Below are 27,892 nucleotides of genomic sequence, written 5' to 3' on the forward strand. Positions count from 1 at the left end.
GTGATGTCTGTCTCCTGTCTGTCCTACCCGGCTTGGTGATGTCTGTCTCCTGTCTGTCCTACCCAGCTTGTTGATGTCTGTCTCCTGTCTGTCCTACCCGGCTTGGTGATGTCTGTCTACTGTCTGTCCTACCCAGCTTGGTGAATCCTGTCTCCTGTCTGTCCTACCCAGCTTGGTGATGTCTGTCTCCTGTCTGTCCTACCCAGCTTGGTGATGCCTGTCTGTCCTACCCAGCTTGGTGATGCCTGTCTCCTGTCTGTCCTACCCCGCTTGGTGATGCCTATCTCCTGTCTGTCCTACCCAGCTTGGTGATGCCTGTCTCCTGTCTGTCCTACATAGCTTGGTGATGTCTGTCTCCCGTCTGTCCTACCCAGCTTGGTGATGCCTGTCTCCTGTCTGTCCTACCCAGCTTGTTGATGCCTGTCTCCTGTCTGTCCTACCCAGCTTGGTGATGTCTGTCTCCTGTCTGTCCTACCCAGCTTGGTGAAGCCTGTCTGTCCTACCCAGCTTGGTGATGCCTGTCTCCTGTCTGTCCTACCCAGCTTGGTTATGTCTGTCTCCTGTCTGGCCTACTCAGCTTGGTGATGTCTGTCTCCAGTCCGTCCTACCCAGCTTGGTGATGCCTGTCTCCTGTCTGTCCTACCCCGCTTGGTGATGCCTGTCTCCTGTCTGTCCTACCCAGCTTGGTTATGCCTGTCTCCCGTCTGTCCTACCCAGCTTGGTGATGTCTGTCACCCGTCTGTCCTACCCAGCTTGGTGATGCCTGTCTCCTGTCTGTCCTACCCCGCTTGGTGATGCCTGTCTCCTGTCTGTCCTACCCAGCTTGGTGATGTCTGTCTCCTGTCTGTCCTACCCAGCTTGGTTATGTCTGTCTCCTGTCTGGCCTACTCAGCTTGGTGATGTCTGTCTCCAGTCCGTCCTACCCAGCTTGGTGATGCCTGTCTCCTGTCTGTCCTACCCCGCTTGGTGATGCCTGTCTCCTGTCTGTCCTACCCAGCTTGGTTATGCCTGTCTCCCGTCTGTCCTACCCAGCTTGGTGATGTCTGTCACCCGTCTGTCCTACCCAGCTTGGTGATGCCTGTCTCCTGTCTGTCCTACCCCGCTTGGTGATGCCTGTCTCCTGTCTGTCCTACCCAGCTTGGTGATGTCTGTCTCCTGTCTGTCCTACCCAGCTTGGTGATGCCTGTCTCCTGTCTGTCCTACCCAGCTTGGTGATGCCTGGCTCCTGTCTGTCCTACCTAGCTTGGTGATGTCTGTCTCCCGTCTGTCCTACCCAGCTTGGTGATGCCTGTCTCCTGTCTGTCCTACCCCGCTTGGTGATGCCTGTCTCCTGTCTGTCCTACCCAGCTTGGCTTGGTGATGCCTGTCTCCGGTCTGTCCTACCCAGCTTGGTGATGCCTGTTTCCTGTCTGTCCTACCCAGCTTGGTGATGCCTGTTTCCTGTCTGTCCTACCCAGCTTGGTGATGCCTGTCTCCTGTCTGTCCTACCCAGCTTGTTGATGCCTGTCTCCTGTCTGTCCTACCCAGCTTGGTGATGTCTGTCTCATGTCTGTCCTACCCAGCTTGGTGATGTCTGTCTCCTGTCTGTCCTACCCGGCTTGGTGATGTCTGTCTCCTATCTGTCCTACCCAGCTTGTTGATGTCTGTCTCCTGTCTGTCCTACCCGGCTTGGTGATGTCTGTCTACTGTCTGTCCTACCCAGCTTGGTGAATCCTGTCTCCTGTCTGTCCTACCCCGCTTGGTGATGTCTGTCTCCTGTCTGTCCTACCCAGCTTGTCGATGTCTGTCTCCTGTCTGTCCTACCCAGCTTGGTGATGCCTGTCTGTCCTACCCAGCTTGGTGATGCCTGTCTCCTGTCTGTCCTACCCAGCTTGGTGATGTCTGTCTCCTGTCTGGCCAACTCAGCTTGGTGATGTCTGTCTCCTGTCCGTCCTACCGACCTTGGTGATGCCTGTCTCCTGTCTGTCCTACCCCGCTTGGTGATGCCTATCTCCTGTCTGTCCTACCCAGCTTGGTGATGCCTGTCTCCTGTCTGTCCTACATAGCTTGGTGATGTCTGTCTCCCGTCTGTCCTACCCAGCTTAGTGATGCCTGTCTCCTGTCTGTCCTACCCAGCTTGTTGATGCCTGTCTCCTGTCTGTCCTACCCAGCTTGGTGATGTCTGTCTCCTGTCTGTCCTACCCAGCTTGGTGATGTCTGTCTCCCGTCTGTCCTACCCAGCTTGGTGATGCCTGTCTCCTGTCTGTCCTACCCCGCTTGGTGATGCCTGTCTCCTGTCTGTCCTACCCAGCTTGGCTTGGTGATGCCTGTCTCCGGTCTGTCCTACCCAGCTTGGTGATGCCTGTCTCCTGTCTGTCCTACCCAGCTTGGTGATGCCTGTTTCCTGTCTGTCCTACCCAGCTTGGTGATGCCTGTCTCCTGTCTGTCCTACCCAGCTTGTTGATGCCTGTCTCCTGTCTGTCCTACCCAGCTTGGTGATGTCTGTCTCCTGTCTGTCCTACCCAGCTTGGTGATGTCTGTCTCCTGTCTGTCCTTCCCAGCTTGGTGATGTCTGTCTCCTGTCTGTCCTACCCAGCTTGTTGATGTCTGTCTCCTGTCTGTCCTACCCAGCTTGGTGATGTCTGTCTCCTGTCTGTCCTACCCAGATTGGTGATGCCTGTCTGTCCTACCCAGCTTGGTGATGCCTGTCTCCTGTCTGTCCTACCCCGCTTGGTGATGCCTATCTCCTGTCTGTCCTACCCAGCTTGGTGATGCCTGTCTCCTGTCTGTCCTACATAGCTTGGTGATGTCTGTCTCCCGTCTGTCCTACCCAGCTTGGTGATGCCTGTCTCCTGTCTGTCCTACCCAGCTTGGTGATGTCTGTCTCCTGTCTGTCCTACCCAGCTTGGTGATGTCTGTCTCCTGTCTGTCATCCCCAGCTTGGTGATGCCTGTCTGTCCTACCCAGCTTGGTGATGCCTGTCTCCTGTCTGTCCTACCCAGCTTGTTGATGCCTGTCTCCTCTCTGTCCTACCCAGCTTGGTGATGTCTGTCTCCTGTCTGTCCTACCCAGCTTGGTGAAGCCTGTCTGTCCTACCCAGCTTGGTGATGCCTGTCTCCTGTCTGTCCTACCCAGCTTGGTTATGTCTGTCTCCTGTCTGGCCTACTCAGCTTGGTGATGTCTGTCTCCAGTCCGTCCTACCCAGCTTGGTGATGCCTGTCTCCTGTCTGTCCTACCCCGCTTGGTGATGCCTGTCTCCTGTCTGTCCTACCCAGCTTGGTTATGCCTGTCTCCCGTCTGTCCTACCCAGCTTGGTGATGTCTGTCACCCGTCTGTCCTACCCAGCTTGGTGATGCCTGTCTCCTGTCTGTCCTACCCCGCTTGGTGATGCCTGTCTCCTGTCTGTCCTACCCAGCTTGGTGATGTCTGTCTCCTGTCTGTCCTACCCAGCTTGGTTATGTCTGTCTCCTGTCTGGCCTACTCAGCTTGGTGATGTCTGTCTCCAGTCCGTCCTACCCAGCTTGGTGATGCCTGTCTCCTGTCTGTCCTACCCCGCTTGGTGATGCCTGTCTCCTGTCTGTCCTACCCAGCTTGGTTATGCCTGTCTCCCGTCTGTCCTACCCAGCTTGGTGATGTCTGTCACCCGTCTGTCCTACCCAGCTTGGTGATGCCTGTCTCCTGTCTGTCCTACCCCGCTTGGTGATGCCTGTCTCCTGTCTGTCCTACCCAGCTTGGTGATGTCTGTCTCCTGTCTGTCCTACCCAGCTTGGTGATGCCTGTATCCTGTCTGTCCTACCCAGCTTGGTGATGCCTGGCTCCTGTCTGTCCTACCTAGCTTGGTGATGTCTGTCTCCCGTCTGTCCTACCCAGCTTGGTGATGCCTGTCTCCTGTCTGTCCTACCCCGCTTGGTGATGCCTGTCTCCTGTCTGTCCTACCCAGCTTGGCTTGGTGATGCCTGTCTCCGGTCTGTCCTACCCAGCTTGGTGATGCCTGTTTCCTGTCTGTCCTACACAGCTTGGTGATGCCTGTTTCCTGTCTGTCCTACCCAGCTTGGTGATGCCTGTCTCCTGTCTGTCCTACCCAGCTTGTTGATGCCTGTCTCCTGTCTGTCCTACCCAGCTTGGTGATGTCTGTCTCATGTCTGTCCTACCCAGCTTGGTGATGTCTGTCTCCTGTCTGTCCTACCCGGCTTGGTGATGTCTGTCTCCTATCTGTCCTACCCAGCTTGTTGATGTCTGTCTCCTGTCTGTCCTACCCGGCTTGGTGATGTCTGTCTACTGTCTGTCCTACCCAGCTTGGTGAATCCTGTCTCCTGTCTGTCCTACCCCGCTTGGTGATGTCTGTCTCCTGTCTGTCCTACCCAGCTTGGTGATGTCTGTCTCCTGTCTGTCCTACCCAGCTTGGTGATGCCTGTCTGTCCTACCCAGCTTGGTGATGCCTGTCTCCTGTCTGTCCTACCCAGCTTGGTGATGTCTGTCTCCTGTCTGGCCAACTCAGCTTGGTGATGTCTGTCTCCTGTCCGTCCTACCGAGCTTGGTGATGCCTGTCTCCTGTCTGTCCTACCCCGCTTGGTGATGCCTATCTCCTGTCTGTCCTACCCAGCTTGGTGATGCCTGTCTCCTGTCTGTCCTACATAGCTTGGTGATGTCTGTCTCCCGTCTGTCCTACCCAGCTTAGTGATGCCTGTCTCCTGTCTGTCCTACCCAGCTTGTTGATGCCTGTCTCCCGTCTGTCCTACCCAGCTTGGTGATGCCTGTCTCCTGTCTGTCCTACCCCGCTTGGTGATGCCTGTCTCCTGTCTGTCCTACCCAGCTTGGCTTGGTGATGCCTGTCTCCGGTCTGTCCTACCCAGCCTAGTGATGCCTGTCTCCTGTCTGTCCTACCCAGCTTGGTGATGCCTGTTTCCTGTCTGTCCTACCCAGCTTGGTGATGCCTGTCTCCTGTCTGTCCTACCCAGCTTGTTGATGCCTGTCTCCTGTCTGTCCTACCCAGCTTGGTGATGTCTGTCTCCTGTCTGTCCTACCCAGCTTGGTGATGTCTGTCTCCTGTCTGTCCTTCCCAGCTTGGTGATGTCTGTCTCCTGTCTGTCCTACCCAGCTTGTTGATGTCTGTCTCCTGTCTGTCCTACCCAGCTTGGTGATGTCTGTCTCCTGTCTGTCCTACCCAGATTGGTGATGCCTGTCTGTCCTACCCAGCTTGGTGATGCCTGTCTCCTGTCTGTCCTACCCCGCTTGGTGATGCCTATCTCCTGTCTGTCCTACCCAGCTTGGTGATGCCTGTCTCCTGTCTGTCCTACATAGCTTGGTGATGTCTGTCTCCCGTCTGTCCTACCCAGCTTGGTGATGCCTGTCTCCTGTCTGTCCTACCCAGCTTGGTGATGCCTGTCTCCTGTCTGACCTACCCAGCTTGATGATGTCTGTCTCCAGTCTGTCCTACCCAGCTTGGTGATGTCTGTCTCCTGTCTGTCCTACCCAGCTTGGTGATGTCTGTCTCCTGTCTGTCATCCCCAGCTTGGTGATGCCTGTCTCCTGTCTGTCCTACCCAGCTTGGTTATACCTGTCTCCTGTCTGTCCTACCCAGCTTGGTGATGTCTGTCTCCTGTCTGTGCTACCCAGCTTGGTGATGCCTGTCTCCTGTCTGTCCTACCCAGCTTGGTGATGCCTGTCTGTCCTACCAAGCTTGGTGATGCCTGTCTCCTGTCTGTCCTACCCAGCTTGGTGATGCCTGTCTCCTGTCTGTCCTACCCAGCTTGGTGATGCCGATCTCCTTCAGGTCCTCCCAACTTATCTCAGTGATGAAGTCGATGTTGTCATATCCATTCTGCACCAGAACCTGGTAGTACTGGTTCAGCCCGATCGCTGACAACCACTCTGCCAGGCTGGCCTATATACACATCACACACACACACACACACACACACACACACACACACACACACACACACACACACACACACACACACACACACACACACACACACACACGCGCTTAGATATTAGGACAGACCAACATGTGTTCATATGTATTTAGTATGATTAGTCAAATGTATAATATTGGTATATTCCAGAATATCCTCATCAATATCGGTATATTCCAGAATATCCTCATTAATATCGGTATATTCCAGAATATCCTCATTAATATCGGTATATTCCAGAATATCCTCATTAATATCGGTATATTCCAGAATATCCTCATTAATATTGGTATGGCCCAGAATATCTTGAAGACACACATCAATTGTCTCAAGACGTATTGGGACCTCTAAACGTCTTGGGGTCATTGTGGCTCTAGACGTATTGGGACCTCTAAACGTCTTGGGGTCATTGTGGCTCTAGACGTATTGGGACCTCTAAACGTCTTGGGGTCATTGTGGCTCGAGACGTATTGGGACCTCTAAACGTCTTGGGGTCATTGTGGCTCGAGACGTATTGGGACCTCTAAACGTCTTGGGGTCATTGTGGCTCTAGACGTATTGGGACCTCTAAACGTCTTGGGGTCATTGTGGCTCGAGACGTATTGGGACCTCTAAACATCTTGGGGTCATTGTGGCTCGAGACGTATTGGGACCTCTAAACGTCTTGGGGTCATTGTGGCTCTAGACGTATTGGGACCTCTAAACGTCTTGGGGTCATTGTGGCTCGAGACGTATTGGGACCTCTAAACGTCTTGGGGTCATTGTGTCTCCAGACGTATTGGGACCTCTAAACGTGTCTCGAGACGTATTGGGACCTCTAAACGTCTTGGGGTCATTGTGTCTCCAGACGTATTGGGACCTCTAAACGTGTCTCGAGACGTATTGGGACCTCTAAACGTCTTGGGGTCATTGTGGCTCGAGACGTATTGGGACCTCTAAACGTCTTGGGGTCATTGTGGCTCTAGACGTATTGGGACCTCTAAAGGTCTTGGGGTCATTGTGGCTCGAGACGTATTGGGACCTCTAAACGTCTTGGGGTCATTGTGTCTCCAGACGTATTGGGACCTCTAAACGTGTCTCGAGACGTATTGGGACCTCTAAACATGGCTCAACACGTATTGGGACCTCTAAACGTGTCTCAAGACGTATTGGGACCTCTAAACGTGGCTCAACACGTATTGGGACCTCTAAACGTCTTGGGGTCATTGTGGCTCTAGACGTATTGGGACCTCTAAACGTCTTGGGGTCATTGTGGCTCTAGACGTATTGGGACCTCTAAACGTCTTGGGGTCATTGTGTCTCCAGACGTATTGGGACCTCTAAACGTGTTTCGAGACGTATTGGGACCTCTAAACGTGGCTCAACACGTATTGGGACCTCTAAACGTGTCTCAAGACGTATTGGGACCTCTAAACATGGCTCAACACGTATTGGGACCTCTAAACGTGTCTCAAGACGTATTGGGACCTCTAAACATGGCTCAACACGTATTGGGACCTCTAAACGTGTCTCAAGACGTATTGGGACCTCTAAACGTGGCTCAACACGTATTGGGACCTCTAAACGTCTTGGGGTCATTGTGGCTCTAGACGTATTGGGACCTCTAAACGTCTTGGGGTCATTGTGGCTCGAGACGTATTGGGACCTCTAAACGTCTTGGGGTCATTGTGACTCTAGACGTATTGGGACCTCTAAAGGTCTTGGGGTCATTGTGGCTCGAGACGTATTGGGACCTCTAAACGTCTTGGGGTCATTGTGTCTCCAGACGTATTGGGACCTCTAAACGTGTCTCGAGATGTATTGGGACCTCTAAACGTGGCTCAACACGTATTGGGACCTCTAAACGTGTCTCAAGACGTATTGGGACCTCTAAACGTGGCTCAACACGTATTGGGACCTCTAAACGTCTTGGGGTCATTGTGGCTCTAGACGTATTGGGACCTCTAAACGTCTTGGGGTCATTGTGGCTCTAGACGTATTGGGACCTCTAAACGTCTTGATCATTGTGGCTCGAGATGTATTGGGACCTCTAAACGTCTTGGGGTCATTGTGTCTCCAGACGTATTGGGACCTCTAAACGTGTCTCGAGACGTATTGGGACCTCTAAACGTGGCTCAACACGTATTGGGACCTCTAAACGTGTCTCAAGACGTATTGGGACCTCTAAACCTGGCTCAACACGTATTGGGACCTCTAAACGTCTTGGGGTAATTGTGGCTCTAGACGTATTGGGACCTCTAAACGTCTTGGGGTCATTGTGGCTCGAGACGTATTGGGACCTCTAAACGTCTTGGGGTCATTGTGGCTCGAGACGTATTGGGACCTCTAAACGTCTTGGGGTCATTGTGGCTCTAGACGTATTGGGACCTCTAAACGTCTTGGGGTCATTGTGGCTCGAGACGTATTGGGACCTCTAAACGTCTTGGGGTCATTGTGGCTCTAGACGTATTGGGACCTCTAAAGGTCTTGGGGTCATTGTGGCTCGAGACGTATTGGGACCTCTAAACGTCTTGGGGTCATTGTGTCTCCAGACGTATTGGGACCTCTAAACGTGTCTTGAGACGTACTGGGACCTCTAAACATCTTGGCGTCATTGTGTCTCGAGATAAAGGTGGTGTCTGGGAATGTGTGTGTTCTCACAGGTTTGTGGTCAGGCAGCCAATCACCGGACGGTAGTTTGCTGATCTCCGACGCGATCTTCTTACGATGGCCTGGTTTAGTGACACCGATTGCCGTCAGGTCCTACACACACACACACACACACATACACACACACACACACACACACACGCTGTTAACACACACTCGTCCCCTCTCTCTCTCTCTCTCTCTCTCTCTCTCTCTCTCTCACACACCTCACTGATGGACACGAATAAACATTAGCTTTATGCAGATGAAGCGGTAAATAATAAAAGTGATTGGCGGACAACTCGGAGGTCACAGAGACAGGAGGGTCATGATGACATCACCAGGTCAGGGGTCAGGCGGAGGCCCCAGATAGGACATACGGGATGCCGGGGTTTAGAGGTTGGGATGACGCGTGGCGTAGGGGTCAGGGGTCACCTTACCTCGGGGGTCATGTGGCCTATGGTGTCTAGGTCGTAGCCGGCGGTGAGGAGGTGAGTGGTGTAGAACTGCAGCTGACACTCGGTCAACCAGGTCACTACCGCCTCACTCTAGAACACAGAACACTCTCGTTGTTCCAGAACACTCTAGAACACACACTCAGCTCTACACTGTAGAACACACACTCAGCTCTAGAACACGCACTCAGCTCTACACTGTAGAACACACACTCAGCTCTAGAACATTCTAGAACACACACTCAGCTCTAGAACACGCACTCAGCTCTAGAACATTCTAGAACACACACTCAGCTCTAGAACATTCTAGAACACACACTCAGCTCTAGAACACTAGAACACTCACTCAGCTCTAGAACACTCTAGAACACACACTCAGCTCTACACTGTAGAACACACACTCAGCTCTAGAACACTCTAGAACACACACTCAGCTCTAGAACACTAGAACACGCACTTAGCTGAGAGAGATGCCCCCCCTCACTGCCCCCCCCCCTCATTGCCCCCCCACTGCCCCCCCTCCCCCCTCCCACTGCCCCCCTCACTGCCCCCCCTCCCTCTGCCCCCCCCTCCCCACTGCCCCCCCTCCCACTGCCCCCCCCTCCCCCCCTCACTGCCCCCCCTCACTGCCCCCCCCCTCACTGCCCCACCCCTCTCACTGGTATCCTGACTCTCTGTGGTGAGAGTAAGGGGTGTTAACCCCCTGGTGTCCTGACTCTCTGTGGTCACTAAAAGATCCCCATGGTACTTATCGTAAGAGTATGGGTGTTAACCCCCTGGTATCCCGACTCTCTGTGGTGAGAGTAAGGGGTGTTAACCCCCTGGTATCCTGACTCTCTGTGGTGAGAGTAGGGGTGTTAACCCCCTGGTGTCCTGGATAAATTCCCAATCTGGCCTTCATACCAACACGGCCACCTAAATCATCCCCAGCTTTCAATTGGCTCATTCATGTCCTCTACCCTGTAAACTATTCCTTAGGTCATTGCTGTAAATAACAATATGTTCTCAGTCAATTGGTAAAATTAAGAGTCATTTTTATAAAATAAAAATACAATAATTCACCACCTGGGAAACAGTAGAGATGCAGTCTAACGACAGTCATAGACCACTCCCTAGATATCCTTCACCACCTGGGAAACAGTAGAGATGCCATCTAACGACAGTCATTGGCCACTCCCTAGATATCCTTCACCACCTGGGAAACAGTAGAGATGCCATCTAACAACAGTCATTGGCCACTCCCTAGATATCCTTCACCACCTGGGAAACAGTAGAGATGCTGTCTTACTAAAGTCATAGACCACTCCCTAGATGTCCTTCACCACCTGGGAAAGTGTAGAGATGTTGTCTAACGACAGTCATAGACCACTCCCTAGATATCCTTCACCACCTGGGAAACAGTAGAGATGCCATCTAACGACAGTCATAGACCACTCCCTAGATATCCTTCACCACCTGGGAAACAGTAGAGATACCATCTAACGACAGTCATAGACCACTCCCTAGATATCCTTCACCACCTGGGGAACAGTAGAGATGCTGTCTAACGACAGTCATAGACCACTCCCTAGATATCCTACACCACCTGGGAAACAGTAGAGATGCCATCTAACGACAGTCATAGACCACTCCCTAGATATCCTTCACCACCTGGGAAACAGTAGAGATACCATCTAACGACAGTCATAGACCACTCCCTAGATATCCTACACCACCTGGGAAACAGTAGAGATGCAGTCTAACGACAGTCATAGACCACTCCCTAGATATCCTTCACCACCTGGGGAACAGTAGAGATACCGTCTAACGACAGTCAACACTCCCTAGATATCCTTCACCACCTGGGAAACAGTAGAGATGCTGTCTTACTAAAGTCATAGAACACTCCCTAGATGTCCTTCACCACCTGGGAAACAGTAGAGATACCATCTAACGACAGTCATAGACCACTCCCTAGATATCCTACACCACCTGGGAAACAGTAGAGATGCAGTCTAACGACAGTCATAGACCACTCCCTAGATATCCTTCACCACCTGGGGAACAGTAGAGATACCGTCTAACGACAGTCAACACTCCCTAGATATCCTTCACCACCTGGGAAACAGTAGAGATGCTGTCTTACTAAAGTCATAGAACACTCCCTAGATGTCCTTCACCACCTGGGAAACAGTAGAGATGCTGTCTAACGACAGTCATAGACCACTCCCTAGATGTCCTTCACCACCTGGGAAACAGTAGAGATGCTGTCTAACGACAGTCATAGACCACTCCCTAGATATCCTTCACCACCTGGGGAACAGTAGAGATACCGTCTAACGACAGTCATAGACCACTCCCTAGATATCCTTCACCACCTGGGAAACAGTAGAGATACCGTCTAACGACAGTCATAGACCACTCCCTAGATGTCCTTCACCACCTGGGAAACAGTAGAGATGTTGTCTAACGACAGTCATAGACCACTCCCTAGATATCCTTCACCACCTGGGAAACAGTAGAGATACCATCTAACGACAGTCATAGACCACTCCCTAGATATCCTTCACCACCTGGGGAACAGTAGAGATGCTGTCTAATGACAGTCATAGACCACTCCCTAGATATCCTACACCACCTGGGAAACAGTAGAGATGCCATCTAACAACAGTCATAGACCACTCCCTAGATATCCTACACCACCTGGGAAACAGTAGAGATGCAGTCTAACGACAGTCATAGACCACTCCCTAGATATCCTTCACCACCTGGGGAACAGTAGAGATACCGTCTAACGACAGTCAACACTCCCTAGATATCCTTCACCACCTGGGAAACAGTAGAGATGCTGTCTTACTAAAGTCATAGAACACTCCCTAGATGTCCTTCACCACCTGGGAAACAGTAGAGATACCATCTAACGACAGTCATAGACCACTCCCTAGATATCCTTCACCACCTGGGAAACAGTAGAGATGCTGTCTTACTAAAGTCATAGAACACTCCCTAGATGTCCTTCACCACCTGGGAAACGGTAGAGATGCTGTCTTACTAAAGTCATAGAACACTCCCTAGATGTCCTTCACCACCTGGGAAACAGTAGAGATGCTGTCTAACGACAGTCATAGACCACTCCCTAGATGTCCTTCACCACCTGGGGAACAGTAGAGATACCATCTAACAACAGTCATAGACCACTCCCTAGATGTCCTTCACCACCTGGGAAACAGTAGAGATGCTGTCTTACTAAAGTCATAGAACACTCCCTAGATGTCCTTCACCACCTGGGAAACAGTAGAGATGCTGTCTTACTAAAGTCATAGAACACTCCCTAGATGTCCTTCACCACCTGGGAAACAGTAGAGATGCTGTCTAACGACAGTCATAGACCACTCCCTAGATATCCTTCACCACCTGGGAAACAGTAGAGATGCTGTCTAACGACAGTCATAGACCACTCCCTAGATATCCTTCACCAACTGGGAAACAGTAGAGATGCTGTCTAACGACAGTCATAGACCACTCCCTAGATATCCTTCACCACCTGGGGAACAGTAGAGATGCCGTCCAGCAACAGAAACACATTCCAAGCCACTGAATGATGGAAGGAAGCTTCAGGAAGCAAAAACAATTAACTGAAACAGCAACACACACACACAGACAAGCATACAACGCACACACACAAACAGGCACACACACACTCACGCCCGGACACACACACACACACACACACACACACACACACACCACACACACACACACACACACACACACACACACACACACACACACACACACACACACACACACACACACACACACACACACACACACACACACACACACACACACACACACACACACACACACAGGCACACACACGCTCATGCCCGGACACACACACACACACGCACAAACAAACTCTCACACACACACACACACACACACAGGCAAGCATATATACACACACACACAGACCTCACCTTCACGTCTGCCTCTGCCTTGCGATCAAAGGAGCGTTGTTCTTGAGGGGGACAACAAGATGGACTCTTAGCTGCAGCTAAAAGAAACACAGACAGACAGTCAGACAGTCAGTCAGTCAGTCAGACAGTCAACCAGATGGACTCTTAGCTGCAGCTAAAAGAAACACAGAGAGTCAGACAGTCAACCAGATGGACTCTTAGCTGCAGCTAAAAGAAACACAGACAGTCAGTCAGTCAGACAGTCAGTCAGTCAGTCAGTCAGTCAGACAGTCAACCAGATGGACTCTTAGCTGCAACTAAAAGAAACACAGACAGTCAACCAGATGGACTCTTAGCTGCAGCTAAAAGAAACACAGACAGTCAGTCAGTCAGACAGTCAGTCAGTCAGTATGACAGTCAGTCAGACAGTCAACCAGATGGACTCTTAGCTGCAACTAAAAGAAACACAGACAGTCAACCAGATGGACTCTTAGCTGCAGCTAAAAGAAACACAGACAGTCAGTCAGTCAGACAGTCAGTCAGTCAGTATGACAGTCAGTCAGACAGTCAACCAGATGGACTCTTAGCTGCAACTAAAAGAAACACAGACAGTCAACCAGATGGACTCTTAGCTGCAGCTAAAAGAAACACAGACAGTCAGTCAGTCAGACAGTCAGTCAGTCAGTATGACACTCAGTCAGACAGTCAGACAGTCAGTCAGTCAGTCAGTTAGACAGTCAGCCAGTCAGTCAGTCAGTCAGTCAGACAGTCAACCAGATGGACTCTTAGCTGCAGCTAAAAGAAACACATAATTTGGAAATAAATTCATAAAAAATCCTACAATGTGATTTTCTGGATTTTTTTCTCTCATTTTGTCTGTCATAGTCTGACGTGTACCTATGATGAAAATTACTGGCCTCTCTCATCTTTTTAAGTGGGAGAACTTGCACAATTGGTGGCTGACTAAATACTTTTTTGCCCCACTGTATTGTGTTACAGTGTTACCTGCTGACCAGACCACACATGCCTGTGCGTTCCGCGTTCACCATCGCGCACATTTTTGATTTTGTCCCACCGCACCAGACACGATCAGGACGTGCAGGTTGGAAATATCCAAATTAACTCTGAAACAATTATATTCATTTGGGGACAGGTCGAAAAAGCGTTAAACATTTATGGCAATTTAGCTCGCTAGCTCATTTGTCCTGGAAATATAAACATTGGGTTGTTATTTTACATGAAATGCACAAGGTCCTCTACTCCGACAATTAATCCACAGATAAAAAGAGTAACGTTAAACCAAGTTTGTTTCTAGTAATCTCTCAGTCTTCTTCTTCTTTGGACTTTATATGGCGGTTGGCAACCAACTTTAAGGTGCATTACCACCACCAACTGGCCTGGAGTAGCAGACCTCAGTTCATCTTCCAATCACCCACGTGGGTATATACTCCTAACAACCAATGAGGAGATGGGAGAGGCGGGACTTGCAGCGCGTCGACCGTCACAAATAGAACCAAGTTCTATTTTAGCGCCTGGCTACGCAGACGCTTGTTGACGTGCGCGAGCAGCGTGGGTGCAGCGGGGCAGCAGCGTAGCCTAGTGGTTAGAGCAGTTGGACCAGTAACCCAAAGGTTGCAAGATCGAATCCCCGAGCTGACAAGGTAAAAATCTGTCGTTCTGCCCACTGAACAAGGCAGTTAACCCACCGTTCCAGGGCCGTCATTGTAAAATAAAAATTTGTTCTTAACTGACTTGCCTAGTAAAATAAAGGTAAAATCAAAAAATAAATGTGTAAATGTTATATTTATAATGTTTAAAGTGCTTTCCTCTGATCCCTGCTGCGACTGCCTGCTCAATAGACCTGGACCAGTGCCGTTAGTATTATTATTATTGTTATTGTTACTATCAATCAATCAATCAAATGTATTTATAAAGCCCTATTGATATTGTTATTATTCCTGTTGATGTTATTATTGTTATTACTGTCATTATTATTGCCATTATTATTGTCATCATTCCTACTACTATTGTTATTATTATTTTCATTATTATTATCATTAATATTGTTATTATTACTGTTATTATTACTATTGTTATAATTGTTGTTATTATTACAATTATTATTGTTATTAATACTACTGTTTTTGTTAATATTACAACTATTATTATTACTAGTATTAAAATAGTAGTTATTAATATTACAGTAATATTATTCTGGTTGCCTGCTGCCTGCTCCACAGACCTGGACTGCTCCTGTTATTAATATTACAGTAATATTATTCTGGTTGCCTGCTGCCTGCTCCACAGACCTGGACTGGTCCTGTAATTAATATTACAGTAATATTATTCTGGTTGCCTGCTGCCTGCTCCACAGACCTGGACTGGTCCTGTAATTAATATTACAGTAATATTATTCTGGTTACCTGCTGCCTGCTCCACAGACCTGGACTGGTCCTGTTATTAATATTACAGTAATATTACAGTAATATTATTCTGGTTACCTGCTGCCTGCTCCACAGACCTGTACTGGTCCTGTTATTAACCTGTTAGGGCTAGGGGGCAGTATTGACATGGCCGGATAAAAAACGTACCCGTTTTAATCTGGTTACTACTCCTGCCAGTAACTAGAATATGCATATAACTATTGGCTTTGGATAGAAAACACCCTAACGTTTCTAAAACTGTTTGAATGGTGTCTGTGAGTATAACAGAACTCATATGGCAGGCCAAAACCTGAGAAGATTCCATGCAGGAAGTGGCCTGTCTGACAAATTGTGTTTCATCTTGGCTCTTTTTATTGAAGACTGAGGATCTTTGCAATAACGTGACACTTCCTACGGCTCCCATAGGCTCTCAGAGCCCGGGAAAAAGCTGAACGATATCGAGGCAGGCTCTGGCTGAAACACTTTATCGCTTTTGGCAAGTGGCCGATCAGAGTACTATGGGCTTAGGCGCATGCACGAGTTGACCGAATGCTTTATTTTCTTTCGTCTGTTTACCTAAACGCAGATTCCTGGTCGGAATATTCTCGCTTTTTTTATGAGAAAAATGGCATAAAAATTGATTTTAAACAGCGGTTGACATGCTTCGAAGTACGGTAATGGAATATTTAGAATTTTTTTGTCACGAATTGCGCCATGCTCGTCACCCTTATTTACCCTTTCGGATAGTGTCTTGAACGCACGAACAAAACGCCGCTATTTGGATATAACGATGGATTATTTTGGACCAAACCAACATTTGTTATTGAAGTAGAAGTCCTGGGAGTGCATTCTGACGAAGACAGCAAAGGTAATACAATTTTTCTTATAGTAAATCTGACTTTGGTGAGTGCTAAACTTGCTGGGTGTCTAAATAGCTAGCCCTGTGATGCCGGGCTATCTACTGAGAATATTGCAAAATGTGCTTTCACCGAAAAGCTATTTTAAAATCGAACATATCGAGTGCATAGAGGAGTTCTCTATCTATAATTCTTAAAATAATTGTTATGCTTTTTGTGAACGTTTATCGTGAGTAATTTAGTAAATTCACCGGCAGTGTTCGGTGGGAATGCTAGTCACATGCTAGTCACATGCTAATGTAAAAAGCTGGTTTTTGATATAAATATGAACTTGATTGAACAAAACATGCATGTATTGTATAACATAATGTCCTAGGGTTGTCATCTGATGAAGATCATCAAAGGTTAGTGCTACATTTAGCTGTGGTTTGGGTTTATGTGACATTATATGCTAGCTTGAAAAATGGGTGTCTGATTATTTCTGGCTGAGTACTCTGCTGACATAACCTGTTATGGCTAGGGGGCAGTATTTTCACGGCTGGATAAAAAACGTACCCGATTTAATCTGGTTACTACTCCTGCCCAGTAACTAGAATATGCATATAATTATTGGCTTTGGATAGAAAACACTCCACAGTTTCTAAAACTGTTTGAATGGTGTCTGTGAGTATAACAGAACTCAAATGGCAGGTCAAAACCTGAGAGATTCCTTTACAGGAAGTGGCCTGTCTGACCATTTCTTGAACTTCTTTGCCATCTCTATCTTTTACAAAGGATCTCTGCTCTAACGTGACACTTCCTACGTCTTCCATGGGCGCTCAGAGCCCGGGAAAAAACAGAATGTCGTCATCCCAGCCCCAGGCTGAAACACATTATCGCCTTTCTCAAGTGGCCGATCAAGGGACTGTGGGCATTAGGCGCGTGCCCTGGCCGCCCCCGTCTTTGTGATTTTTCCTCTGTTTGCCGAAAAGGAGATTCCCGGTCGGAATATTATCGCTTTTTTACGAGATAAATTGCATAAAAATTGATTTTAAACAGCGGTTGACATGCTTTGAAGTACGGTAATGGAATATTTCTACATTTTTTGTCACGAATTGCGCCATGCGCGCGACCCTGATTTACCATTTCGGATAGTGTCTGGGACGCACGAACAAAACGCCGCTATTCGGATATAACGATGGATTATTTTGGACCAAACCAACATTTGTTATTGAAGTAGCAGTCCTGGGAGTGCATTCTGACGAAGACAACAAAAGGTAATCAAACTTTTATAATAGTAAATCTGACTTTGGTGAGTGCTAAACTTGCCGGGTGTCTAAATAGCTAGCCCGTGATGGCTGGGCTATGTACTTAGAATATTGCAAAATGTGCTTTCACCAAAAAGCTATATTAAAATTGGACAAATCGAGTGCATAGAGGAGTTCTGTATCTATAATTCTTAAAATAATTGTTATGCTTTTTGTGAACGTTTATCGTGAGTAATTTAGTAAATTGTTAGCAAATTCCCCGGAAGCTAGTTCTGAACGTCACATGCTAATGTAAAAAGCTGTTTTTTGATATAAATATGAACTTGATTGAACAAAACATGCATGTATTGTATAACATAATGTCCTAGGTGTGTCATCTGATGAAGATCATCAAAGGTTAGTGCTGCATTTAGCTGTCTTCTGGGTTTTTGTGACATTATATGCTAGCTTGAAAAATGGGTGTCTGATTATTTCTGGCTTGGTACTCTGCTGACATAATCTAATGTTTTGCTTTCGCTGTAAAGCCTTTTTGAAATCGGACAGTGTGGTTAGATAAAGGAGAGTCTTGTCTTTAAAATGCTGTGAAATAGTCATATGTTTGAAAAATTGAAGTTTTTGTATTTTTGAGGAATTTGTAATTCGCGCCACGCCTATCATTGGATATTGGAGCAGGTGTTCCGCTAGCGGAACGTCTAGATGTAAGAGGTTCTAATGTTTTGCTTTCGTTGTAAAGCCTTTTTGAAATCGGACAGTGTGGTTAGATTAACGACAGTCTTGTCTTTAAAATGGTGTAAAATAGTCATATGTTTGAAAAATTGAAGTTTTAGCATTTTTGAGGAATTTGAATAACGCGCCACGAGTTTACACTGGCTGTTAAGCAAGCGTCCCACCAAGCCCATAGAGGTTAACCTGTTGGGTCTAGGGGGCAGCATTTGCACGTCTGGATAAAAAAAATGTACCCGATTTAATCTGGTTACTAATCCTACCCAGTAACTAGAATATGCATATACTTATTATATATGGATAGAAAACACTCTAAAGTTTCCAAAACTGTTTGAATGGTGTCTGTGAGTATAACAGAACTCATTTGGCAGGCAAAACCCTGAGACATTTTCTGACAGGAAGTGGATACCTGATGTGTTGTATTGAGTTTAAACCTATCCCATTGAAAAACACAGGGGTTTAGGAATATTTTGGCACTTCCTATTGCTTCCACTAGATGTCACCAGCCTTTACAAAGTGTTTTGAGTCTTCTGGAGGGAGATCTGACCGAACAAGAGCCATGGAACGGTGATGTCCCATTAGACACCTGGCGCGCTACTTCATGTTGGGTACCCTCGTTCCAATACGTTATAAAAGGCTATGCATTCGTCCACCTTGAATATTATTCATGTTCTGGTTAAAAAAGGCCCTAATGATTTATGCTATACAACGTTTGACATGTTTGAACGAACGGAAATATATTTTTTCCCCTCGTTCATGACGAGAAGTCCGGCTGGCTTACATCATGTGCTAACGAGACGGAGATTTTTGGACATAAATGATGAGCTTTTTTGAACAAAACTACATTCGTTATGGACCTGTGATACCTGGAAGTGACATCTGATGAAGAGAATCAAAGGTAATGGATTATTTACATAGTATTTTCGATTTTAGATCTCCCCAACATGACGTCTAGTCTGTATCGCAACGCGTATTTTTCTGGGCACAGTGCTCAGATTATTGCAAAGTGTGATTTCCCAGTAAGGTTATTTTTAAATCTGGCAAGTTGATTGCGTTCAAAAGATGTAAATCTATAATTCTTTAAATGACAATATAATATTTTACCAATGTTTTCTAATTTTAATTATTTAATTTGTGACGCTGACTTGACTGCCGGTTATTGGAGGGAAACGATTTCCTCAACATCAATGCCATAGTAAAACGCTGTTTTTGTATATAAATATGAACTTGATAGAACTAAAAATGCATGCATTGTCTAACATAATGTCCTAGGAGTGTCATCTGATGGAGATTGTAAAAGGTTAGTGTATCATTTTAGCTGGTTTTATGGTTTTGGTGACCCTGTCTTTGACTTGACAAAACATTACACACAACTCTTGTAAATGTACTGTCCTAACATACTCTAAATTTATGCTTTCGCCGTAAAACCTTTTTGAAATCGTAAAACGTGGTTAGATTAAGGAGATGTTTATCTTTCAAATGGTGTAACATAGTTGTATTTTTGAAAAATTTGAATTTTGACATTTATTTGGATTCAAATTTGCCGCTCTTGAAATGCACCTGCTGTTGATGGAGTGCACCACGGGTGGCACGCTAGCGTCCCACCTAGCCCCAAGAGGTTAATATTACAGTAATATTACAGTAATATTATTCTGGTTACCTGCTGCCTGCTCCACAGACCTGGACTGGTCCTGTTATTAATATTACAGTAATATTACAGTTATTTTATTCTGGTTACCTGCTGCCTGCTCCACAGACCTGGACTGGTCCTGTTATTAATATTACAGTAATAATACAGTAATATTATTCTGGTTACCTGCTGACTGCTCCACAGACCTGGACTGGTCCTGTTATTAACCTCTCTGGGCTAGGCGGGACGAATTCGTCCCACCTACGTAACAGCCACTTTAAGCCTGTGGCGCGATTTTCAAAACCTTAAAAATCCTATTACTTCAATTTCTCAAACATATGACTATTTTACAGCTATTTAAAGACAAGACTCTCGTTAATCTAACCACACTGTCCGATTTCAAAAAGGCTTTACAACGAAAGCAAAACATTAGATTATGTCAGCAGAGTACCAAGCCAGAAATAATCAGACACCCATTTTTTAAACCAGCATATAATGTCACCAAAACCCAGAAGACAGCTAAATGCAGCACTCACCTTTGATGATCTTCATCAGATGACAACCCTAGGACATTATGTTATACAATACATGCATGTTTTGTTCAATCAAGTTCATATTTATATCAAAAAACTGCTTTTTACATTAGCATGTGACGTTCAGAACTAGCATACCCCCCGCAAACTTCCGGGGAATTCGCTAACATTTTACTAAATTACTCACGATAAACGTTCACAAAAAGCATAACAATTATTTTAAGAATTATAGATACTGACCTCCTCTATGCACTCGATATGTCCGATTTTAAAATAGCTTTTTGGTGAAAGCACATTTTGCAATATTCTAAGTACATAGCCCAGGCATCACGGGCTAGCTATTTAGACACCCGGCAAGTTTAGCACTCGCCATAATCATATTTACTATTATAAAAGTTTGATTACCTTTTGTTGTCTTCGTCAGAATGCACTCCCAGGACTGCTACTTCAATAACAAATGTTGGTTTGGTCCAAAATAATCCATAGTTATATCCGAATAGCGGCGTTTTGTTCGTGCGTTCCAGACACTATCCGAAATGGTAAAGAAGGGTCGCGCGCATTGCGCAATTCGTGACAAAAAAATTCTAAATATTCCATTACCGTACTTCGAAGCATGTCAACCGCTGTTTAAAATCAATTTTTACGCCATTTTTCTCGTAGAAAAGGGATAATATTCCGACAGGGAATCTCCTTTTCGGCAAACAGAGGAAAAAAATCACAAAGGCGGGGGCGGTCGGGTCACGCGCCTAAGCCCAGTGTCCCTTGATCGGCCACTTGAGAAAGGCGATAATGTGTTTCAGCCTGGGGCTGGGATGACGACATTCTGTTTTTTCCCGGGCTCTGAGCGCCTATGGACGACGTAGGAAGTGTCACGTTAGAGCAGAGATCCTTAGTAAAAGATAGAGATGGAAAAGAAGTTCAAGAAATGGTCAGACAGGCCACTTCCTGTAAAGGAATCTCTCAGGTTTTGACCTGCCATTTGAGTTCTGTTATACTCACAGACACCATTCAAACAGTTTTAGAAACTTTAGGGTGTTTTCTATCCATATGTAATAAGTATATGCATATTCTAGTTACTGGGTAGGAGTGGTAATCAGATTAAATCGGGTATGTTTTTTATCCAGCCGTGTCAATACTGCCCACTAGCCCTAACAGGTTAATATTACAGTAATATTACAGTAATATTATTCTGGTTACCTGCTGCCTGCTCCACAGACCTGGACTGGTCCTGTTATTAATATTACAGTAATATTATTCTGGTTACCTGCTGACTGCTCCAAGAGAAGCTCCTTTGCCTTTATTGACTGGGACATCACAGTGGCGAGGAGCTAAACGTAAACATATGAGGCTTTAGTCAATCTGTCAGTCAGAATAGAAGAAGAGGTTAACACACACACACCTGAAACACACACACACACATAAAACACACACACACACCTAAAACACACACACACCTGAAACATACACACTCTCCTGAAAAACACACACCTAAAACACACACACACACACACACACACACACACACACACACACACACACACACACACACACACACACACACACACACACAACACACACCTAAAACACACACACACACACCTAAAACACGCACACCAGAGACGGGCTTATTTCCCCTGTGAATCAGAGGAAGACTACCACCCTTCCCCCACCTTGACTCCCTCGGCCTGCGCGTTCCCCACCTTGACTCCCTCGGCCTGCGCGTGCAGCCCGGGAGCGTTGAGGCCGTGCGTATTCAGGCTGCCAGGTGGTGTGTTGGTAGCGTGTGCTGTGGCGGGCGGAAGAGCTGTGTTCGAGGCGTGTTGAGTATTTCCAGAACTCTGGACGCTGCCGAGGGAACGAACGCTACCTAGACTACCCACACTGCTGCTATGGTCACCACCTACACACACACACACACACACACACACACACACACACACACACACACACACACACACACACACACACACACACACACACACACACACACACACACACACACACACACACACACACACACACACACACACACACACACAGGTTTAGATAGAATGTGGTGTTCCTCAGGGTTCTATTCTAGGAATAGATAGAATGTGGTGTTCCTCAGGGTTCTATTCTAGGAACAGATAGAATGTGGTGTTCCTCAGGGTTCTATTCTAGGACCTCTCTTATTTACTTGCTATATTGTATTTACTTCGCCACCATGGCCTATTTATTGCCTTTACCTCCCTTATCTCACCTCATTTGCTCACAATGTATATAGACTTATTTTTCTACTGTATTATTGACTGTATGTTTGTTTTTACTCCATGTGTAACTCTGTGTTGTTGTATGTGTCGAACTGCTTTGCTTTATCTTGGCCAGGTCGCAATTGTAAATGAGAACTAGTTCCCAACTGGCCTACCTGGTTAAATAAAGGTGAAATAAAAATAAATAAATACATTTCTGATAGTAATGATGATATGAATGATCAACATCATCTGTTATGCACACAGGCACAGAAACACAGTTCCTTCAGAAAGTATTCACACCCCTTGACTTTTTCCCACATTTTCTTTGTTACAGCCTGAATTTTAAATTCAAAAATTAAACTTCATTTTTGTATATCTTTTTTTTTTTACCCCCTTTTTCTCCCAATTATGATATTTTCTCAACGCTCATCGCAGGCTCTGGAGAGGCGAAGGTTGAGTCACGTGTCCTCTGAAACATGACCCAGCTTCTTAACACCCGCTCGCTTAACCTGTTGGGTCTAGGGGGCAGCATTTGCACGTCTGGATAAAAAAAATGTACCCGATTTAATCTGGTTACTAATCCTACCCAGTAACTAGAATATGCATATACTTATTATATATGGATAGAAAACACTCTAAAGTTTCCAAAACTGTTTGAATGGTGTCTGTGAGTATAACAGAACTCATTTGGCAGGCAAAACCCTGAGACATTTTCTGACAGGAAGTGGATACCTGATGTGTTGTATTGACTTTAAACCTATCCCATTGAAAAACACAGGGGTTTAGGAATATTTTGGCACTTCCTATTGCTTCCACTAGATGTCACCAGCCTTTACAAAGTGTTTTGAGTCTTCTGGAGGGAGATCTGACCGAACAAGAGCCATGGAACGATGATGTCCCATTAGACACCTGGCGCGCGAGTTCATGTTGGGTACCCTCGTTCCAATACGTTATAAAAGAGTATGCATTCGTCCACCTTGAATATTATTCATGTTCTGGTTAAAAAAGGCCCTAATGATTTATGCTATACAACGTTTGACATGTTTGAACGAACGGAAATATATTTTTTCCCCTCGTTCATGACGAGAAGTCCGGCTGGCTTACATCATGTGCTAACGAGACGGAGATTTTTGGACATAAATGATGAGCTTTTTTGAACAAAACTACATTCGTTATGGACCTGTGATACCTGGAAGTGACATCTGATGAAGAGAATCAAAGGTAATGGATTATTTACATAGTATTTTCGATTTTAGATCTCCCCAACATGACGTCTAGTCTGTATCGCAACGCGTATTTTTCTGGGCGCAGTGCTCAGATTATTGCAAAGTGTGATTTCCCAGTAAGGTTATTTTTAAATCTGGCAAGTTGATTGCGTTCAAGAGATGTAAATCTATAATTCTTTAAATGACAATATAATATTTTACCAATGTTTTCTAATTTTAATTATTTAATTTGTGATGCTGACTTGACTGCCGGTTATTGGAGGGAAACGATTTCCTCAACATCAATGCCATAGTAAAACGCTGTTTTTGGATATAAATATGAACTTGATAGAACTAAAAATGCATGCATTGTCTAACATAATGTCCTAGGAGTGTCATCTGATGGAGATTGTAAAAGGTTAGTGCATCATTTTAGCTGGTTTTATGGTTTTGGTGACCCTGTCTTTGACTTGACAAAACATTACACACAACTCTTGTAAATGTACTGTCCTAACATACTCTAAATTTATGCTTTCGCCGTAAAACCTTTTTGAAATCGTAAAACGTGGTTAGATTAAGGAGATGTTTATCTTTCAAATGGTGTAAAATAGTTGTATTTTTGAAAAATTTGAATTTTGACATTTATTTGGATTCAAATTTGCCGCTCTTGAAATGCACCTGCTGTTGATGGAGTGCACCACGGGTGGCACGCTAGCGTCCCACCTAGCCCCAAGAGGTTAACCCAGAAGCCAGCTGCAACAATGTGTTGGAGGAAACATCGTTCAATTGACGACCGAAGTCAGCCAGCAGGCACTCGGCCCGCCACATGGAGATGCTAGAGCGCAATGACCCAAGTAAAGCCCCCCCCGGCCCCCCCCCCCAAATAAAGCAGACATTGATGTAGGTATTAATTACATTTTGGATGGTGTATCAATACACCCAGTCACTACAAAGATACAGGCGTCCTTCCTAACTCAGTTGCCGGAGAGGAAGGAAACCACTCAGGGATTTCACCATGAGGCCAAATGGTGACTTTAAAAACAGTTACAGAGTTTTAATGGCTGTGATAGGAGAAAACTGAGGATGGATTAACAACAGTGTAGTTACTCTCACAATACTAACCTGATTGACAGAGTAAAAAGAAGGAAGCCTGTACAGAATAAAAACTATTCCAAAATATGCGTCCTGTTTAAACAAGGCACTAAAGTAATACTGAAAAAAAATGTGGCAAAGCAATTAACTTTTTGTCCTGAATACAAAGTGTTATGTTTGGAGCAAATCCAACACATACCACACCCTGATCTGTTTCACCTGTCCAGGTGTCGCCCATCTTCCCCACTTATCCCCTGGGTATTTATACCTGTGTTCTCTGTTTGTCCGTTGCCAGTTCGCCTGGTATTGTCAAGTCAACCAGCGTTTTTTGTCTCAGCTTCTGCTTTGCCCTCCAGTCTCTCTTTTTCTCACCCTCCTGGTTTTGACACTTGCCTGTCCTGTCTCTGAGCCTGCCTGCCTGACCACTCTGCTTGCCCCTGACCTTGAGCCTGCCTGCCGTCCTGTACCTTTGCCCCACCTCTGGATTGTCGACCTCTGCCTGCCCTGACCTGTCGTTTTCATGACTTGACCTGTCGTTTGGCTGCCTTGACCTGTCATTTGCCTGCCCTGACCTGTCGTTTGCCTGCCCTGACCTGTCGTTTGCCTGCCCTGACCTGTCGTTTGCCTGCCTTGACCTGTCGTTTTCCTGCCGTGACCTGTCGTTTGCCTGCCTTGACCTGTCGTTTGCCTGCCCTGACCTGTCGTTTGCCTGCCCTGACCTGTCGTTTGCCTGCCCTGACCTGTCATTTGCCTGCCTTGACCTGTCGTTTTCCTGCCCCTGTTGCCGTAATAACCATTGTTACTCCGACACAATCTGCATCTGGGTCTTACCTTCAAACCTGACAACACAACACATTACTGAGTATCACTCTCCATGTTTTCAAGCATAGCGGTGGCTGCATCATGTTATGGGTATGCTTGTAATCGTTAAGGAACTGGGGGAGTTTTTCAGGATGAAAAAGAAACATAATAAAACTAAGCACAGGGATCAGAAACGTGTCAGAGTTTTTTAAAACTTTGTTTCCATTGACCATGCCATACAAAGAGGCAGGTAGCATAGTGGTTAAAGCATTGGGCCAGTAACCGAAAGGTTGGTTGATTAAATCCCCGAGCTGACAAGGTACAACTCTGTCGTTCTGCCCCCTGAACGAGGTGGTTAACCCACTGTTCTCCGGTAGGCCGTCATTGTAAAATAAGAATTTGTTCTTAACCGACTTGCCTAGGTAAAGGTAAAGGTAAAAAATAAATAAAGGCATTTTTATTAATTATATGAAGAGTGCCTTGGTCCTCCATTCGTTTTGATAACATGGTTACGTCTGATTTCCACCAGACAAAGGGAGAGGAATTCACCTTTCAGCAGGACAACAACCTAAAACACAAGGCCAAATCTACACTGGGAGAGGAATTCACCTTTCAGCAGGACAATAACCTAAAACACAAGGCCAAATCTACACTGGGAGAGGAATTCACCTTTCAGCAGGACAATAACCTAAAACACAAGGCCAAATCTACACTGGGAGACGAATTCACCTTTCAGCAGGACAATAACCTAAAACATAATGCCAAATCTACACTGGGAGAGGAATTCACCTTTCAGCAGGACAACAACCTAAAACACAAGGCCAAATCTACACTGGGAGACGAATTCACCTTTCAGCAGGACAATAACCTAAAACATAATGCCAAATCTACACTGGGAGAGGAATTCACCTTTCAGCAGGACAATAACCTAAAACACAAGGCCAAATCTACACTGGGAGAGGAATTCACCTTTCAGCAGGACAATAACCTAAAAACACAAGGCCAAATCTACACTGGAGATGAATTGAGTTGTCGTTTTGACTTAAATCTACTTGAAAATGGTTGACTAGCGATAATCAACAACCAATTTGACAAAGTTTGAAGAATTGTGTAAAGAATAATGGGCAAATAATGTACAATCCAGGTGTGGAAAGCTCTTAGAGACTCACCCAGAAAGACTCACAGCTGTAATCACTGCCAAAGGTGATTCTAACATGTTATTGACTCAGGGGTGTGAATACATTTGTAAATTAGATATTTCTGTTTTTTATGTTGAATAAATATAAATAAAAAAACATATTTCTTTGTAATTATGGGGTATTGTGTGTAGATGGGTGACAAAACACATATTTAATCCATTATTAATTCAGGCTAGAACAATAAATATGTGGAATAAATCAAGGGGTATGAACACTTTCTGAAGGCACTGTACTCCATAACATATATGTTCAAATATTGACTAATATATATTAATAAACTATATTAATTAACACTATTAATTAACTATACTAATTAACTATATTAATAAACTATACCAATGAACTCTGCTAATTAACTATCACAATTAACTATACTAATTAACAATATTAATTAACTATACTAATTAACTATACTAATGATTTATACTAATGAACTATACTGATTAACTATACTAATTAACTATATTAATTATCTCAATTGACTATACGAATTAACTATAATAATTGACTATACTAATTACCTATATTAATTAACTATACTAATGAACTATACTAATGATTTATACTAATGAACTATACTGATTAACTATACTAATTAACTATATTAATTATCTCAATTGACTATACGAATTAACTATACTAATTGACTATACTAATTACCTATATTAATTAACTATACTAATGAACTATTCTAATGAACTATACTAATGAACTATATGATTAAGTATACTAATTAACTATATTAATTAACTATATTAATTAACTATATTAATTAACTATACGAATTAACTATACAAATTAACTATATTAATTAACTATACTAATTAACTATACTAATTAACTATATTAATTAACTATACTAATTAACTATATTAATTAACTATACCAATGAACTCTGCTAATTAACTATCTCAATTAACTATACTAATTACCTATAATTAACTATACTAATGAACTATTCTAATGAACTATACTAATGCACTATACTGATTACCTATACTAATTAACTATATTAATTAACTATATTAAT

At 45.2% G+C, this 27,892-nt stretch overlaps 1 protein-coding gene across 4 annotated transcripts in view; it reads right to left on the minus strand.

The window, feature by feature from the left end:
* Positions 1-27,892, minus strand: part of LOC106592062 (uncharacterized) — a 219,507-nt gene that overhangs the window by 107,357 nt on the left and 84,258 nt on the right. For 2 of the 4 annotated variants that reach the window (XM_082958448.1, XM_082958447.1), the window contains exons 12-17: positions 22,005-22,234; positions 21,599-21,662; positions 12,943-13,019; positions 8,966-9,073; positions 8,538-8,639; positions 5,725-5,863 (exon numbers count right to left, since the gene is read on the minus strand). In XM_082958448.1, coding sequence (XP_082814574.1) covers positions 5,725-5,863; positions 8,538-8,639; positions 8,966-9,073; positions 12,943-13,019; positions 21,599-21,662; positions 22,005-22,234 — 720 coding nt within the window. The remainder of the gene's footprint in view (positions 1-5,724; positions 5,864-8,537; positions 8,640-8,965; positions 9,074-12,942; positions 13,020-21,598; positions 21,663-22,004; positions 22,235-27,892) is intronic. The other 2 variants (XM_082958449.1, XM_045690477.2) reach the window with 2 other exon arrangements.

This window comes from Salmo salar, chromosome 12, assembly GCF_965601325.2.
Source record: "Salmo salar chromosome 12, fSalSal1, whole genome shotgun sequence".
NCBI lineage: Eukaryota > Metazoa > Chordata > Actinopteri > Salmoniformes > Salmonidae > Salmo > Salmo salar.